Source organism: Lissotriton vulgaris, chromosome 5, assembly GCF_964263255.1.
Source record: "Lissotriton vulgaris chromosome 5, aLisVul1.2, whole genome shotgun sequence".
Lineage (NCBI taxonomy): Eukaryota > Metazoa > Chordata > Amphibia > Caudata > Salamandridae > Lissotriton > Lissotriton vulgaris.
Window position 1 is genome coordinate 305216537 of NC_141693.1, and position 18330 is coordinate 305234866.

The window sequence follows — 18330 nt, forward strand, 5'->3', positions numbered from 1 at the left end:
ATTAGATTCCTTACCTTAGAATAGATACCCCAGCAAAACCAACCCCAGTGGTGGGTCTGCGAACCAATAATCACACCAGAAAGTCCTGGAGGACGGAACGGGCAAAAAAGCCATCCCTCCGGACTTGGCTGTCCAGGCAGTAGTGCCTTGCGAACGTGTGCAGCGAGTCCCACGTAGCTGCCTGACAGATGTCCTGAAAGGGGACTCCCCGGCCCAGGGTAGTAGGAGCCCCCGTGGCCCGAGTGGAATGGGCTCTCAGCCCAACAGGATGCTCCTTTTTAGCCAAAGAGAAGCATGCCTTGATGCACAACACAACCCACCAAGAGATGGTCCACTTGTGCACCGCCCGACCTTTTTTAGCGCCCAAGTAACCAACAAAGAGTTGGTCATCCACCCAGAACTGGCGTGTGCGATCCAAATAGAATGAGATCGCACGTTTTGGGTCCAGACGGTGGAGCCGCTCTTCCTCTTTAGAGGGATGCGGAGGCGGAAAGAAGGTGGGCAAGGTGATGGACTGCCCGATGTGGAAGGCCGTGACTACTTTGGGCAGGAAAGAGGGTCTTGTCCACAACACAACCTCGTCCGGATGGACAGAAAGGAAGGGGGGCTTGGATGAAAGAGCCTGGAGCTCACTCACTCCTCTGGCAGAGGTGATGGCAACCAAGAAAGCCGTCTTAAGGGTAAGAAGACGGAGAGAACAGTTATGAAGTGGCTCGAAGGGAGCGCACATCAGAAAAGTAAGTACAAGGTTCAAGTCCCACTGAGGCATCACAAAAGGAACAGGGGGAAACATATGAGTGATGCCCTTTAAGAATCTATTAACAACCGGGGACTTGAACAAAGAAGGCTGATCAGGTAGCCTTAAGAAGGCGGAAAGGGCAGAAAGGTAGCCCTTGATAGTGCCCAGAGCAGAGCCCTGCTGGGCAAGAGAAAGAAGGAAGAGGAGGACCTCAGAAAGTGGGGCAGAAAGGGGATCCACAGCCTTTGCTGTGCACCATGCCACAAACTTGTTCCACCTGCATGCATATACCGACTTTGTGGAGGGACGCCTGGCTGCCAGAATCACATCACAAACTTCAGGAGGCAAGTCAAATGGCCTCAACTGTCGCCGCTCAATCTCCAAGCATGGAGGTGGAGACTGGACAGGTTCAGGTGGAGGACCGTCCCCTGCTGCTGCGACAGAAGGTCCTCCTGAAGAGGCAGACGAATCGGGGGATCGACAGACATACTGAGTACCTCCGGATGCCAGTATCTTCGTGCCCAGTCCGGAGTCACAAGGATGACTTGGGCCCGATCGCGCCTGATCTTCTTCAGCACTCTCGGCAGAAGTGGTATAGGCGGAAAGGCGTACAACAGACCGCAGCTCCACTCGCGACGAAAAGCGCCTCCGAGCGAATGCCGCCTTGAAAATTTCAACGAGCAGAATTGATGACATTGCGCGTTCTCTTCTGTGGCGAATAGATCTAACCAAGGCTCTCCCCACTGCTGAAAGAGGCCTTGCGCCACGTCCGAGTTCAGACGCCATTCGTGATCCATCATGCACCGACGGCTGAGTTCGTCCGCCCCGGCGTTCAGGGAACCTGCCAGGTGTTGAACCACCAGGGTCACTCCCTGATGTTCCAGCCACTGCCAGAGGCGCAGAGCCTCCTGGCAAAGGGTCCACGACCCCACCCCGCCCTGTTTGTTGCAGTACCACATGGTGGTGTTGTCCGTGAACACCTGCACTACACTCCCCTGGAAAGAGGGGAGGAATGCCTTCAGTGCAAGCCGGATCGCCCGCAGCTCCAGAAGGTTGATGTGGAGCCGGGACTCCGCCTGAGACCAGAGGCCTCTGATCTCCGCCTCTCCCATGTGGCCTCCCCAGCCCTGGAGGGATGCGTCCGTCACAACTACGTGCTCCGGTTGGGGTAGGGAGAGGGATCTGCCGATGACCCAATCGCGGTCCGTGAGCCACCACTGCAACTGTCTTGCAGTGTCCTCCGAGATCAAGACATGGTAGGACAGGTTGCCCTGATGCTGGGCCCACTGAAACTTCAGGTCCCACTGCAGAGCCCACATCCGCCACCTGGCGTGATGCACCAGAAGGATGCAGGAGGCCATCAGCCCCAGAAGCCGCAGAGTCAACCTGACTGAGACTCGGGATAACGGCTGAAAGATCGGAATCAGAGCCTGAATATCCCGAACCCGCTGTTCGGGAGGATAAACCCGAAAATGCGCTGAGTCCAGAACCGCTCCGATGAAGAGGAGCTTCTGAGAGGGACACAGGTGTGACTTCGGCACATTGATGGAGAACCCCAGCAGGTGCAGGAGGTCGGCCGTAGTCTGAAGGTGGCTGACGACTGTCTGGGGCGAGCCCGCCTTCAACAACCAGTCGTCGAGGTAAGGGAAGACTAAAACCCCTAACCTGCGTAGATGAGCTGCGACCACCGCCATCACTTTCGTGAACACCCGCGGGGCGCTGGTAAGGCCAAAGGGGAGCACGGTAAACTGAAAGTTCTCGTGGCCTACCGTGAACCACAGGTAACGCTGGTGGGACGGCAGGACGGGGATATGAAAATAAGCGTCCTGCAAGTCCAACGCTACCATCCAGTCTCCTGGGTCCAGGGCAGTTAGGACCTGAGCTAGTGTCAGCATCTTGAACTTCTCCTGCCGGAGGAAGAAGTTGACGTTCCGTAGGTCCAAGATAGGGCGTAGGCCCCATTTGCCCTTCTTGGGTACCAGGAAGTAGTGGGAGTAACAACCAAATCCTACTTCTGGCCCAGGAACGCGCTCGATGGCCCCCTTGGCCAAGAGGGCCGCAACGTCCTCTCGTAGAAGTGTCAAGTGATGCCCCGACACGTCATGGTATCGCGCTGGCATGGCTGGAGGGGTTCCCTCAAAGGGGAGGGAGTAGCCCCATGGGACAATTTGCAGCACCCACCTGTCCGATGTGACAGTGCGCCAGTGGAGGTGGTGATGGCGAACCCTGCCCCCACTGGCGTCACATGGGCCTGAAAGCTCGGACTAGGAAGGTTTTGAGGCGGTTGCTGCAGGGGCGGGTGTGGACTGGCCTGGCCGTTGTCCCCGACTGCCGCCACGGCGGTTTCCACATCCGCCACCGTGCTGGACAGTATTCTGCGGCCCGTGGCTGGCAGGACGTGTGGGGGTGCCCCTTCCTTGGCCACGAAAGGAGCGAAAGGCAGCCATTTGCTGGCGCGGGCCGAGAGGCCCAAGGACTTGGCCGTAGCCCTGGAGTCCTTAAAGTACTCAAGCGCATGGTCTGCCTTGTCGCCAAAGAGGCGACGGCCATCAAACGGTATGTCCATAAGGGTGTTCTGAACATCAGCCGAAAAGTTCACGGACCTCAACCAGGCGTGGCAACGAATCGCCACCGTCGTTGCTATCGCTCTGCCCAGTGAGTCCGTGGTATCCAGTCCACACCGGATGGAGTACTGTGCTGCATCTCGACCCTCCGCAAGGGCTTGGGTGAGTTTAGTCTGGACCTCCACCGGACTTTGTGGCAGCACGTCCGCGACCGTGTCCCACAGAGAGTGGGTATAACGGCCCAAGAGGCACGCAGTGTTGACTGACCGCAGCCCTAAGCTTAGGGAGGAGAATACATTCTTCCCGTATTGCTCGTACCTCATGGATTCTTGATCGGGGGGAGCCGTCGGGAATGCGGTCTGGGAATTAGAGGCCTGGATGACCAGGCTCTCGGGGTGGGATGGGTGGACAGGAAGCAAGGGTCACCCGGAGCCGGGCGGTGGCTTCTGCCCGTGGGTGAGATAACGAGAGCATTTCGGCGTTCCTATCTACAGGCTGACCTGTAGCGGGCTTGGACCAAGTGCCTAGAAGAACGTCAGACAAGGCCTCATTAAACATCAGCAGAGGCTCGGCCGAGCTTGCCTGCGGTTTAAGGACCTCAGTGAGGAGGTTAGCTCGCGTCAGTACCACACTATAGGTAGCCCCCTCCTCCGTAGCCACGGTAGGAGGGGAGACAAAACCAGTGTCCGGCGAGGTGTCCAGACCACTGGCCTCCCCTAGCTCACCTGCCCAGTCCTGATAAGACTGACAATCCCGTGCCAGAGGGTCCTCAGACCCCTCCCAATCCCCCTTGCCACTCATCTCCTGAGACTCAGGACCAAAGGATGGGACCGGGTCATAGAAGTCGAAATCTCTCAGCGGTGTCGGATACGGCACCGAGCGGCGCTGGACCCGAATCGAGGGAGGGATCGGGGACGGCGCCGCTCGGAGGCGGCGCCGGGGGCGACACCCTGGGGGACGGCGCTGGCGAGGTCGACCGGCGACGACCTGTTCCGGACCCCGATCCCTCGGGGGCCTGTGGCACCGGGACCGAAGTCACCAGCGGCGTCGGGGCCGAAGCACCTGACGGCGTCAGGGCCGAAGTGCCTGAACCGCTGGGACCCCCAGTCGGGACCGCTGGGCCCGAAGGCTCCGCAGAGCCCGATGGAGGAGTGAGCGACCTCATGGCCGTGAGGAAGGCCTCGATCTCCTCCGGCGTCGCGTTCTGCCCAGGGACCGACGGGTATGAAGCAGGCCGCGACGCCCGCGGCTCCGGCGGAGCCGGTGTCGCCCAAACCCCCGGCCACATCACGCGAGCGACGGGGGGAGTTGGAAGAGCGATGACGTCTCTTTGACTTCTTGTGCTTACCTGAGGACTTAGAGCCGGAAGACCGAGGACGACTCCCAGAGCTATGGTGGCTCCGACCTCGCGACCGGTCCCTCAACCTCCTTGCGGACCGGGACCTCGAGCGGCGCGGGCTGACTGCCGGAGCTCGAGTTGCTTGATGGGACCGCTCCCGCCTAGCCTTAGAAGTCAGGGCTCGACAGTCGGAGCAGGCCTTGCCGTCGTGGTCGAGGCCCAGGCAATGAAGACACCGGCGGTGGGGGTCGGTAACCGACATCAGTCGGTCGCAGTCGGCGCAGGGTTTAAACCCGGGCATCTCTACCGGCACCGTTGGAGTCGTTAGACTTCAAAAAAGGATCAAAAATGATCGAAAAAGTTTAGTCAAAAATTGACTAAGGGGTACCACTTTTTCTGGATCTGCTCTTGCTGGCGCGGAAAAAAGAAGAACTGACGTCAGCGCGCGAGGATGGCGTCTAAGTTCTCCGGCAACGTCATCCCGGTGTTAACGACGCCGACGACGGACGCGGAGCCGCAGACGACGCCTACCGACGCGCAGGGGTACTGCTATGCAAAAGTTTCCGGATCCAGTCTGACGCCTGGGGATATTCTAAGGTAAGGAATCTAATACTAACCTGTTTCTTTCAGATAAGCAATGCAGATTCATCGTCAGTGACAAAGCATGTTGCTCTGACAGTGAATCTGAATTTTTAAACCGAAGTCTGGACTCAGCACTGCCAGCATCAGAGAGTTTAATTAATAGATTATTAATGGCTAAAGTGTGCTTGCTGGAAAAGTTTTTGTTTGGAGGAAATAAACCGATACTCAGAATTCCTAATTCATTACCTCAGAGGAGAATGAGAGGCTGTGGGTTTCAGGGGGAAGTTAATCAAAGTTTTTCACTGGCCATAAATCAGAAGCAGTGGTCGGGGTTGTAGGAAGGTGGATATCTGACTATGGTTACCACCAACTTTTTTTGCCTAGTGTTTTGCTGGTTTTCGACATAGTTGGCCTGGGATCCTGCTATCCAGGACCCCAGGCTTCCTGCTCTCTGTTAAAATGGACTCCATGTACCTTAAGTACATATCTAGTTGGATACTGGGTCACCTTATCAGTCCCTGTACAGTGTACCTTAGGTGCCCAGGACATAGGTGCACCCAGGGCCTACCAGGGGCTGCAGCATGTATTATGCCACCTCTGGCTGACCATCCAAAACTGACACAACTGGCTGGTAATCCAGCTGGGGCAAGGTGGTGTAATCACCCTTTGCTTTAGATATAGTATACCTATATCTAACCCAAAATGGACACATATAGTCCTATAAGTCACTCCTAAGCCAGGCCTTAACAATCCTGGAGGCAGAGTGCTTGGAGTTATGTGAGATGGTGCTCTAGCATGAGCTGAGCCTGTCTGCAGCTTTGGAACCAAGTCCTTTAGCTGTTTCCATGATAACGCTATACCATATACTCTTAAGTGAATTATAATCCTCGCGGTTATTGCTAACTTTGGCATAGCATTATCAAAACATGTCGAGTAAGGTGTCATACGAATTGGAATACTACCCCCTCGCCAATTCTGGCGACGGGGGTAGCATTCCACCCTTTTAGAGGGACACGACATGTAAGTAACTGTGAACCCCGGTTAAAGTTAACTCGAGTCTCAGCATCACAAAATGGATGCTGCCACCACAGACACAAGTCTGACATCCTGCTGCTGGGAGTCCTTCCAGCGAGGGAGGCTTGGACAAAGGGTTTCCTGCCTTGCGAGGTGCTAGCACCACCCCAGACAGGATTTTGTGTATTGAGGTAGGACAGGCTGAAAGGAATGAGACATGCCTGGGGCGCACAAGGTGTCCCTGTGCATACCCCGGTTCAAACCAGTTGCTGGTGCACTCCAGCCCCAGCTCTGGCGCGAAACCGGACAAAGGATAGGGGGTGTAACCACCCCCCTTCCTGGTCCCACCCATAGGAGGGACCTAGTCATAGTACAGCCCCCTTTAGGAGAATAAAGGTAGGAGCTGGTCCCATTCCAAATTAGATTATCCTGAATTAAATCTACAAGAAGAAGAAACTCTGGACTTCGACGTTCTGCTCCACAGAAGACTGAAGAAATCTCCCTTGTGGCCAAGGAGTGACCACCCTGCACAAGCAGTTACCATCAAGCATCCTAGCGGTTCACTTTGTCGTTCTTCCTGCCGGAACCAGACTTCAGAGCCCGACGAGATCCGGACTTCCAGACCTCTCCGACCTCTACCTACATCTGCAGAACAGCTGAGATCCGTGGTTGTGACGAGATACGTGGGACCGGCCATCTTGAAGAAACTGCACTTCGCTTCCAGCACAACTTCAGAGGCATCCTCGAGAAAGTGCTTTGGGGATTGAGAAGCCCCAGCCCCGAGCAGCTCCTGCACAGAAGATCAGCCCTCCAGCATCCACGAGATCTGCATGGGGCCCTTTTGCTTGATTGCTGCTCTACGCGTTGTCTGGTCACTTGCCGGCTGGATAGTTGCCTCTAGACGACAATCCTTGAAATCTACACCGCTGGTCTGGTTGCTCTAGCCTGGCCTTTGCTTCTCTGCAAAGGAGAAGCACCCCGGACCCTCCAGGTCCGCTCCAGACGCCTTTTTCACTCACCGCGTGGGTTGCCTTTGCCAAGGCCTGTTGATGCCGAATCCGGAACCAACACCGCCGACAGCGAGAGCCTGCGTGGGACAGCTCCTGCCTCCATCCTGGTCGTCGAAGTCACCACCTGGTCCACGTGGCTGCAGAGTCAAGCGTCCACTCATCACCTGATCGCGACAACAGCATCTGGTTCCTTCCTGGTTCCACTCCGGTCACTGGCTAGTGACTGTGAACATTGTCCCCTCTGCTTTCAGATCTTCATCTTCCTCGATCCACCCTTGGATCGCTCCGGACATCTTCCTTCTGGTCGCCTGCAGCATCTTTTCTTCAAGGCTCCATAGACTTCAACGCGAAAACCCGACACACTTTCACGGCTATGCACCCGCAGCCCGTGGGTGAGGTAACGAGAGCATTTCGGCGCTCAAGGGTAGATTGACTCTCCGAGTGTCCAGTTATCCTGTTGTTTTAGTCCTAGCTAGTCGGAACTGTCTATTACTTCCCTTTTCGTAATTTGTACTGTCCATTGACTTTGTCCCGCATCTCGCGTGTGAGTTCACACTCTGCACACACGTCCCGTGGGCCTCCTGCTCCTTACCTAAGGTTAGGGTAGAGTAGTCCCAGCGATCCTACAGCCTCTGGACAGCTCCATTCCTTCTATCGATTTCCTTATACCATTTACTTAATATATGGTTTGTCGTGCCCCTAGGGCACCATTGTAATTTGTGCAACCTAACGTATTTTTCTTAAGAGTCTTGTCATGTGCTTAGCCCTCTGATCTCATAAAGAGTTCAGAGGTGTTTGTTAGTAATAAATATATTGTTTATTTTCATAACAACCTGTGTGGTGTCCTTTCATCTGGTATTCAAGGGGTTATATGTGGTAAAACAGCTGGCTTCACATGCCAAAAGAGTTTAGCCTAAGACTGCTTTGTCCATGCTACCATTAGGATAGCTGGTCTATAAGGTTGACTTACAACCAATCACCATAAGGGTTGTTTGGACTGATACAAGGTGATCACTAGAACTAGTGAGCATCATATATCAGGCCAACTTCTCACAGGGGTGTCAGTATGCACTCTCATCCAAAGCAGTACTAGCCCATCAGATTAAAGATAGCAAATTGGACTCTGCCTCATCTGTAACTTGCTGCATGATTTCTTTTTAGCTCGGTAGTAGAAAATGGGCTTGTGGGTGAAACCCCTCTGCTTGGTGGGGGGTAGGGTGGTGCCAGGTGGGAAGAAATCACTGGCCATAAATCAGCAGCAGTGATTACGTGTGCCAGTCTGAGGCCCTGCCTCAGCAGTAGTCGATTAGAATTTACTTGTTGTACTTTTTTTTTTTTTTACTTCTTCATGTTTAGTCGTGGCCTGCATGATATTTTAAAAAGATCTCTAAACACTGCTTTTCTTTGTTTTAAAATTGTTGTCCATCAAGAGATTGCACAGCTTTGAGAGATGTTTTAAATTTGTGTGATTAAACATGCCTTGAGACCTTATTTAGTATTGTCATTGAAAATAAGTCTTTGTTTTTTTAACTTGCTAAACAGCAGCTTTTTTGGTGAAATCATCCAATTCAATGTATGACTGTGAGGAGTGTGTATTTATGTTTCGACACTGTTAATCATGTTAGTGATTAAACAGTCAAAAGTGCACAACAAGTGCAGTGTGGCCTTTGTGTGGAGGGCTTTGGTGTCACAAAAAGCATGTTGCTATGCACATAAACCAGAGCCCAGACTCCTTTCCAGCAGTGATTTACTTGGTTTGCTGCATGAAGTATTTCTTTTCAGCTCTTTGTGGTTAAGGCTGGATCCAGAATACGAGCCCTTAGGGATGCTGAGATTGTTTGCAGCATCAACACAAGAATACAATTCTCTCGAGGGGGTGACTCTGGGACAAATTTTGCTGTTTAGTTCAACAATATGTTCATCCCTCACTATGAATCATTAACTCCTTGCCATTGGTCAGTCAGATCCTTCAAATAGGTGTGGTAACTGGCATCCAAGTTTGTTGTGTCTCCCACTGAGAAACCAATCACAAAACGTCTCACCATCTGCACACATTCCTTAAAAGGAAAACCTGGCTTACCTACAAAGCTAGGAAATTTCCGAGGTGCTTTAAAAGTTCTTGTAAAAAAGCCTATGAAAGCTTTTGTTTTTTGTTCCTTTTATCCTAAAGTTCACGAGAAAATGCATAATTCTATTCCATTGTTTGCTAAAGATTTTCTTGGGAAATGGTGTCTCGCCTCCTAAAAATGCTGTGTCCCGTTAAAGTGTACCTAGCTGCTTTACCCGCTCTTCCATGCCCACCGCCAAGCTCCAGTACTCTCAAATTCCACCACTGAATAATCTAAAAATTTACCATAAATAGTTACTGATCCTCATATAATCAAGAGTATTCTTGTGCAGTTATTCAAATTCCAATTGCTATAATAACACAAAATTCATATAGATGTGTCATATATATTCATATATATGTTACTGTACTATTGACATCCTGTCTTATTTAAAAACGATTTTGTAAACTATTCCAGATGGTAAGCATTACCCTGCCAAAGAGTCCAGATGCGTCAATTTGTATCCATCTTTTTGAATAACTGCACAAGAATACTCTTTTGATTATATGAGGAGGAGGAGAAAACTATAACTATTTATGGTAAATCCTTAGATTATTCAGTGGTGACGAGATTGTCTGTTTTGACAGGGACTACCTAAGTGTCGCAGTGACCCTTTAGTCGCTTAGGGGCATGGTGTTTGGATTAGATTATGTCTTTGCTAGAGGATTACTAGCTAGTATGTTGGGGGATCTGAGTTTATTTTTATGTTTGAATTGTTTTGCAGAGAAGGAGCTATCTATTGGTGCAGAATTAAGCAATGATGATGGATTTTTTGGCCATATGTACTATATGTCAGGTGATTATACTTATCAAATATTATAATTATTACACTAACCTGATAATCTATTATATTACTAGATGTAAGAATAAAGAGGATGACTTAATTATCGCTCTAGGGCCATTGAGTATTCTAAAGATAAACACACATTTTTGGTGGGGTTTTACTGATGACCTTTTCTATTCTAATCTAAGACCACTTGGTGTTGGTTGCGTTGGAGCTGTCTCTTTACCTAATCAGCGTTAGTGTTTTAATATGCATTATGGTGTATTATGATGATATGATTTTTGCCTATATATTGTTAATTTGGGTTTGCAGCCCTGAAGAAGCCATAGTGCTTCATGAAACACGTCTTGGCTGCTGCTGCTTTGGAATTGTGTTATGATGGATGAATAATACAGATTATGGATACACGGATTATATGAACTGTACCAATTGGAGAATATTTCCGTATTGGAAGAAGAATACATTTATGGACAATTACATTCTTATTGTGATTTGAGTGCTCGGGGAGGGTGTTTGTTTAGATATAATGGTTAGCCTAGTGATTGTACAGCTGCCTTTTAATCAGGAGCTCCAAGGTAAGATCTCATTTAACCCTTTTGACCTGTGTGCAGGTGACCATTTCTCTCAGTATATCAGCCCCTATATCTGACCAAACTGTAAGCGCTTACACACACACACTATTAAAGGCTGTGTAAATAGTGGACAGGCACGTTCTCAAATATTGGGCTCAACCTGCAAATGGAGTAACCGAAAAATTCTGCCACAACAGGCAACCAAGTATATTGTTAATATATTGTACTTGAAATCCATTAAAAATCTCTAGTGTTAATAAATCACCTGATTTTATCACAAGTCTTATTGTTTTCTGGAAATGGCTCTTTGTTATGTAAAATGTATAATAATCAGGCATCTCATGTTATTAAGAGTAACAGACCTAGGTTAGTCCCTTCCTTGCGCACCTCCTTGTTCTTTCATTTAAATTATGGGGCACAAAGTTCACGTCAGATAGGACACAATAATATTTAATCTATCTCATGAATAATGGCTGATGTGATTTCCCACCTCCAATGTGCTCATAATGCTCTGTAAAGGATAAAAGGATATATCTGTCCTGGATCTTGGCAGTAGGTGCATCAGCCCTCTCAGCTCACATTCTGGGACTGGAACCTGTTAGGTGCAGATATTACAGACACAAGTACATCGTAGATATCTTACTGGAGCTGGGCTCCTCAGCCTGAAGTCTGCATTCTGGGTTCTATATGGGCCAAAATTATCAGCCACAAGAGAAAGGCAGATTGGAAAAGGCTTGTCATCACCACATCAAAAGCAAGTTTACTGTGGCATTGCTGAGACTAGATTTACATATTCACTAGGTGGCCCTGTGCGTTTACTGGTTGGGTAACTGTAAAGACATAATTATACGTTTTTGACAACTTACTTTTTGATTTTCATTTGGGGAAAATGAAATTAGCAAAACAAAGCTGTTTCCTGGGTCCACAGAGCCGGTAGTGTTCAGCAACTGGAAAGGGCCCCTTGGATTTAGAATTGAGAACCTTAACTGAAGGTCAGGATGTCAAGGAAGACATGCACCATGGAGAAAGGAGTTAGTCATACTATACGAAGGAGTCCACGGCACAGCACAAGCATTCGATACAAACATGCTTTAGAATCAAACCCTATCAACAATTATATCCAGAGCCACGGCAGCTAGGTGAAAAAAAACTAGCTACAAGACACTTGTAAAAATTACATTCTGCCTTGTACACCTTTGTTACCATATGTTTTGAGGACTCTAGTACACTCAAGTACTATATAAGAAAGCTCAAATGGAGGATAGGCTACTTTAAAGAAGTGCTGTTTAATTCTTACCACTGTTTTTGGTGCCATGATCTAACAATTATTATATTTACTAGCTGCTATACCCTCACCTTCATGGCGTCAACATGTCTTGTTTATTCATTCTTTTTAGGATGAAAGTCCCATACATGGCTTTGTGAATCTGGACCTCGCTGCCTTTGCATATTTTCAGGACAATATAGATATATATATATTTTCTTTTGTCCAGTGAACATAAAAATCATACGAGCCACCTGGAGATACTCCCATGTTCCTGAAATAAGTTATGAGAGCCGGGCTCTGGTGTTGAGGGAGGACCCAATGTGCACCCCTTTTTTTAGGTCTCGCTGGTGATGCAGCGCGAAAGCGCTGTCGCCAGCGAGATCTATTGTTATGGACTTGCCTGCCAAGTGGTACAGACCGGGGCATGCGCCGATTGGGGCCTGTGGACGCGCTTCTGAGACGCGCTTGCGCAGACGCGCTTACATATACACGCACACACAGCCCCTGCTTTCGCTTGGCTCGCATGCAGTAACGGCGCACACACACACAGCCAGCCCCCTTCCCTGCACACACACACAGACACGCACACACACACACATACCCCCCGCCGCCGCCCCCCCCCCCCCCCCCACCCCTGTACAACTAAGCCGCACTCACCGCATCGGCGGCCTCCGCCGCCACTCCTGACTTCTGCAGCCACCGCGGGGCTCTCCCTCAGGCATGGGAGCCCCGCGTCACCACTGCTGCTCTGGGCCAACCACTCCGTGGGCTTCCCGCAGAAGACAGAAGTCCCGCCCCACGACAGGTGTGACGCTCCCGAACTTCCGGTTTCGGGATGTGCACGCTCACGGCTTGTTTATATTGGTGACTGCAAGTAGCTTCCCTGCTTTCACTTTCGTTTTATTTCAAAACAAGTCATTTTAGTCTCGCCATAGAAAGCAGAATCTTGCTTTTTCCTCCAGGGGGAGGAAAGAATTGTCTCCTGGTGTGTTGGATTAAAAGTGAAGTTGGGAATGGGAGGTAGGAAGTTTGGAGTAGGATTTTGTGAAGGATAATAAAAGATGCTGAAATGCCAGAGTGGGGAAACCTGCTTAGAATACCGACCAGGGGGCAGCCCCGGCACTGAAAGCTAGAGCGCAGTGAGACCTGCACCGACATCTCGTGTTGCTCCTCTTCCCTGAGCCGTCCTATGCAGAGCCATCCTGACAGTGCACTGGTTCCTGCAGAGAGTTGTCATTCTGCACTTCGAGCTCCCCCTGTCCCGCTTGAAGCAACCCTGGCATAGAGACGTGCACCAGGCTGTCACAATGAGCCTCTGTCCTGAACTACCTCATGCACAGTGGACATAAGATGTGCTCTCAAAGTGAACTTTTGCCCTGGACTATTCCCAGAAAAACTTTCCTAATGCACATCTATTCTGATCTGCCCTAATTCAAAGCTACCCTAGCATTGACATGCACCAAGGTCTCACAGGGAAATTCTGTCCCAGCCTGTCTCATGCTACGACATCCTAGCACTGAAACACACAGTCAGTCATGCACAGAGATCTCTCACAATGCACCTTTTTCTGGAATTGCCCACGTAGAGCTAGGCTAGCACTTAGACACGTGCCACACTCTAAAAAGGCACTACTGTCCTTTCCTCCCCTTTGAAAACTATCCTAACAAAGCCATGCATTGAGCTCCTATGATGAACTCCTATCCTCAACTACTCTACGCAAAGTTACCCTAGCTAGCAATGACACCTGCAAAAATCCTCGTAATGCACTTCTACACTGATGTGCCCCATGCAAACTATCCTACCACTGAACCAGCATCAGGTTCTTCCAATGCACCTCTATTCTGACCTTTCCAGTGCAAGATTATTTTAGCACTGAAATATCCTGAAAGCTTTGCTGACATGCCCCATGCAAAGCGATACTAGCGCTGAAACATCCACAAACTCTCTCAAGGTACCTCTACCCTGATCTGCGCATCGCACTGTTACTAAGAGAATTGAGGCATTACAAACCTATATATGTACATCTATATCCATGTCGTAACCACAGTACAGTGTAGCAGAGTTGAAACCACACTATTCTTGTCTTACAAAAAGGTAGGCCTAAACTGGTCTGGCTTTGCTTGTGTTCCTGTTTAAAGGGGGTATGTTTTTGGCGGCTCGGGCTAAACCTTTTCTACAGGAGCAGAACCAAGTATGATGTGCACAAGGCTGGTCTTTGGATTGGCATGACGGGCAAAAGGGCAAAAAATTTGGACTACAATGCAGCATGAGTAATTACTTGTAGCTGAGATTTATACAAGCTTTCCACCCATCACCTTTTTTTAAAATGTAGTACTGAATGACAGAATTCATGGTATAATAGCATGAGAGGAAAAAAACTAAGCCAAAAGACATTTGGGGCCAGATGTACGACCCGCCAATTAGCGAGTCGCAAATTGCGTCACATTTGCGACTCGCAATTTGCGACTCGCTAACTGGAATGCGCAAGAGTGTTTCAGACACTGTTTGCGATTCTTTTTCAGAACAAAATTTTATTGTAGTACCGACAAAATACCAAGGGGGACATCGTCCCACATTACATCGCAGGACTAGTGAGCATAGTCATGAAAGAAGATAAGCAGTCAGTTCAAGCAATAATAAATTATACACCCGCCCCCCCCAACTCCCTACACCCTGCAACCCCCCCCCCCCCCCCCCCCTCCCCCTGGGCCCCACCCATTCCCCGACACAGTGTCTGCAAGTCTCAAGGCATAAAGCAAGAAAATACAAAAAGTGCGTGCTCCCTGCCGCCCAGGGTCCAAAAGTTAAAGTTCTTCTCGAGCGTCCTGGGGCACTGGTGGCTCCAGCCACAACCCTCTATAGTCCGCCCACCTTTTCCATATCTTAAAATGTTTCTGAGGGCATCCCCTGGCCTCAAAGACAGGACGCTCCAGCCCCATGCAAAAGTCCAATCCCCGTCTCCAAACTTCCAGTAAGGGGGCCCTGGGGTCCTTCCAGGCCCGGGCTATATCTCGTTTGGCCACAGTGAGGCCCAAAACCAGTAGGTGACGTTTGTATATGTTGCCCCGCACCTGTTCCATTACATGCAGCAGACCGAGCTGCGGTTATCGGGGAAGGTCCCACCCCAAGACCTCAGCCAAGCAGTCCCAAACACCCATCCAGTATCTCGCCAGTTTTGCACATGACCACACAGTGTGGATAAACGTCCCAACCACCCGTCCGCACCTCAAGCACTCAGGGGAGGACATCAAACCTGCTTTCCACAGTCGTTCTCTGGTAAAATAGGCTCTATGTATGTATTTAAATTGGATAAAGCGTAGACGCATCGCAATGGCCGCCCCCCTCGGGGCCTCCAGGGCCTCCCTCCAGTCCTCCTCTTCGAGAGTTCCCACATCCCCCTCCCATGCGGAGCGGAGCCTATCCAGGGAGGAGGAACAGTGTGTGACCAGGGTCTGATATATATTAGAAATTTTATTTTCCTCCAATTCTCCCATAAACACCTTAGCCTCCAGGGGGCTGAACTCGGGCAGGGACTCTAAGCCCACCAGAGAGGGGGACAATGCATGTCGCAGTTGCAAGTATTTAAAGAATTGGGTTTTGGGCATGGCGTATTCCTCACTCAAGGTCTGGAAAGACTTAAGGGCAGTACCCTTCATGACGTGGCCTAGCGTTGAGATTCCGATATCGTCCCAGCCCCTGAATCCCCGTAGGGATGCCAGCGCCGGCAGTCGTCCGTTCTGCCACAGCGGGGTCTCCCTCGCCAACTTATTCCACCACCCCATGCGGCACAGAGCCGCACGCCAACTTGGAAGACCACCTGGGTGACTATGGGGAGCCTCTCCCTGATAGTCGCCGAGTACAAAATGGTGTGTACCGTGTCTGGATCCATCAAATACCGTTCTAGGGCGTAGGTCGGGTCACTCTGGTTCCCGTACCACCAGTCATTAAGCACCAATAAGTGTGACGCCTGATAGTATGATAAAATGTCTGAGGTGGCCAGGCCCCCGCAGTACGTGGACAGGAAGCAAGTGCGGAGAGCCACCCTCGCCACTCCCCCGGCCCAGAGAAACTGACTCAGCGCAGCGTTCACTTGACGAAACCACTGCGGTCCTATAGGGCATGGGTGGTTTTGCAGTTGGTATAGGAGGCGCGGGAGGGCCACCATTTTAAAAATCGCCGATCGGCCGTAGATGTTCAGTGGCATTCTGGACCAAATTTTCATGTCCAACCGTACTCTATTCCAAACAGGCACCACATTGCGTTCCCAAGCCTCGTTCGGAACGTCTGTAATAAAGACGCCCAGGTATTTGAGTCCACCTGCTGCCGTCTGCAGCATCGATCCCCAGGCACCCAGACCCTCACTACCCCCCAGCACCCACAGCTTAGACTTTTGCACGTTTAAATGCAAGCCCGAGACTTCCCCGAAGATTCGCATTATTTCCAGGACTCTGGGCCAGGACCTATTGAGGGCTGTAAGAAAGTAGAGGACGTCATCAGCATATAATGCAATGCGATCAGACGGACCCATCTCCCACTCTAGCCCCCATAACTGCGGGTCCATCCGCACCCACGCCGCCAGGGGTTCCATAGCCAATGCGAATAAGTAGGGTGAGAGAGGGCAACCCTGTCTGGTGCCCCGTCTGATGGAAAGGGTTTTAACACCGCCCGCCACTTTCACAGACGCTGTCAGGTCCGTATAAAGCAGGCGCAGATATGAGAGGAAACCAGGCCCAAGATTGAGGCGGGATAGAAGCGCCCGAAGGTACACCCCGCTGAGAGAATCGAATGCCCTATCTATGTCGGCTAGAAGGAGCGCCGTAAGGGACCCCAGCGGCTCGAGCCGTTTTCACCACCACCTGCGCGCGGCGAATGTTGTGTCTCGTTGCCCTATGGGGCATAAACCCCGCCTGATCAGAGTGAACCAGATCGGTGATATACGGGAGGAGGCGGTTGGCTAGGGCCTTAGCCAATATCTTCGCCTCAAAGTTCAAAAGGGAAATCGGCCTGTATGAGGAGTGATGTTCAGGGGGCCTCCCGGGCTTACAGAAAACAACAATTTCGGCATGTCTCCAATCCGCTGGGAGGCGACCACACTCCTTGGCAGCCTTCAGTGCCAACCTATAGCGCCCCTCCAGTTGGAGATGAAAGGTTTTCATGAATTCACACGGGAACCCATTGGGTCCCGGGGCCTTACCCGAATTCAATTCCCCAAGTGCCGTGCCCAGCTCCTCCAAGGACAGGGGGAGTTCCAGCTGATCACGGCCCTCATCCGAGAGCGCACGCGGCGGGAGATCCGCCAAGAATTTATCAACGTCCTCCGCAGAGAGGACCTCCCGGGGGGCATACAGATCCGCATAGTACTGTGCGAAGCTGGCCGCTATGTCCTCAGGGGCCGACATCCGGTCCCCCCGCTCATCCCGAATACCCGGCAGAGTCTGAGCCCGGAAGGTGTGTTGGCAGAGTCTGTAGAGCATGGTGCTGGACTTATCCCCCCATTGATAAATTCTGCTCTGTGTGGCCAGCCAGAGCTGGCGTGCCTCATTGAGTAACAGGGATGTGTATGATTGCTGGGCCACCAGGAGCTGCCCCACAACCTCGTCTGTGTCACCCATAGTGCATTCTCTCTCCAGGTCTCGGACCCGCCCCGCTGCCTCCTCCACCTCTCTCTGATGGGTCCTGCGGGCCCCTGCACACCAAGCGATGTCCACCCCCCGGAGCACTGGCTTCAGTGCCTTCCACTGGGTGGCGGCGTCCACCTCCGGCCCATCGTTCTCCTACCAATAATTAGAAATGGCTTCACGTAGGTGTGATCGATAGCGATCCTGTTGCAGGTGCCACGTAGACTGGCACCATCGGATGTCTGTTGCCTCTTGTCCAACAAAAGATCTAGGGACACAGGGGAGTGGTCCGAGATACCACGAGGAAGCACAGCTGTGGACGCGACCCTCGCCAGCCAGGGGAGCGGCACAAACAAGTAATCTAATCTGGAGAAGGACTTGTGCACTGCCGAAACATAGGAGTATTCGCGACTCAGAGTGTGCTGGTAGCGCCAGGAGTCAATCCAACCCATGCCCTGTGCCATGCCATTAAGTTTCGTTGGTGCTGCCGCCTGGGGTTCCCTACCGGGCCTATAGCGATCCATCCGTCCATCCATCACATCATTCCGTCCATCCATCACGTCATTCCAGTCTCCTCCCACAATCGCCAGCGCATCCAGGATCTCGGCCCACACCTCAAACAACTTCTCAATAAGCGCGTCCTGCAACAGGGGCGGAGCATACACACTGCCAAAGATCATCGGCTCATCCCCAACCATACCTTTAACAAACACATATCTACCATGGGCATCGA

The 18330-nt window shown here is 51.1% G+C and overlaps 1 protein-coding gene across 2 annotated transcripts in view; it reads right to left on the reverse strand.

Moving 5' to 3' along the window:
* The window catches only part of CFAP74 (cilia and flagella associated protein 74), a 1279283-nt gene that overhangs the window by 288421 nt on the left and 972532 nt on the right, over window positions 1–18330 (reverse strand). For both annotated transcript variants that reach the window (XM_086921531.1, XM_086921532.1), the window contains exon 33: window positions 11579–11698. In XM_086921531.1, coding sequence (XP_086777657.1) covers window positions 11579–11698 — 120 coding nt within the window. The remainder of the gene's footprint in view (window positions 1–11578; window positions 11699–18330) is intronic.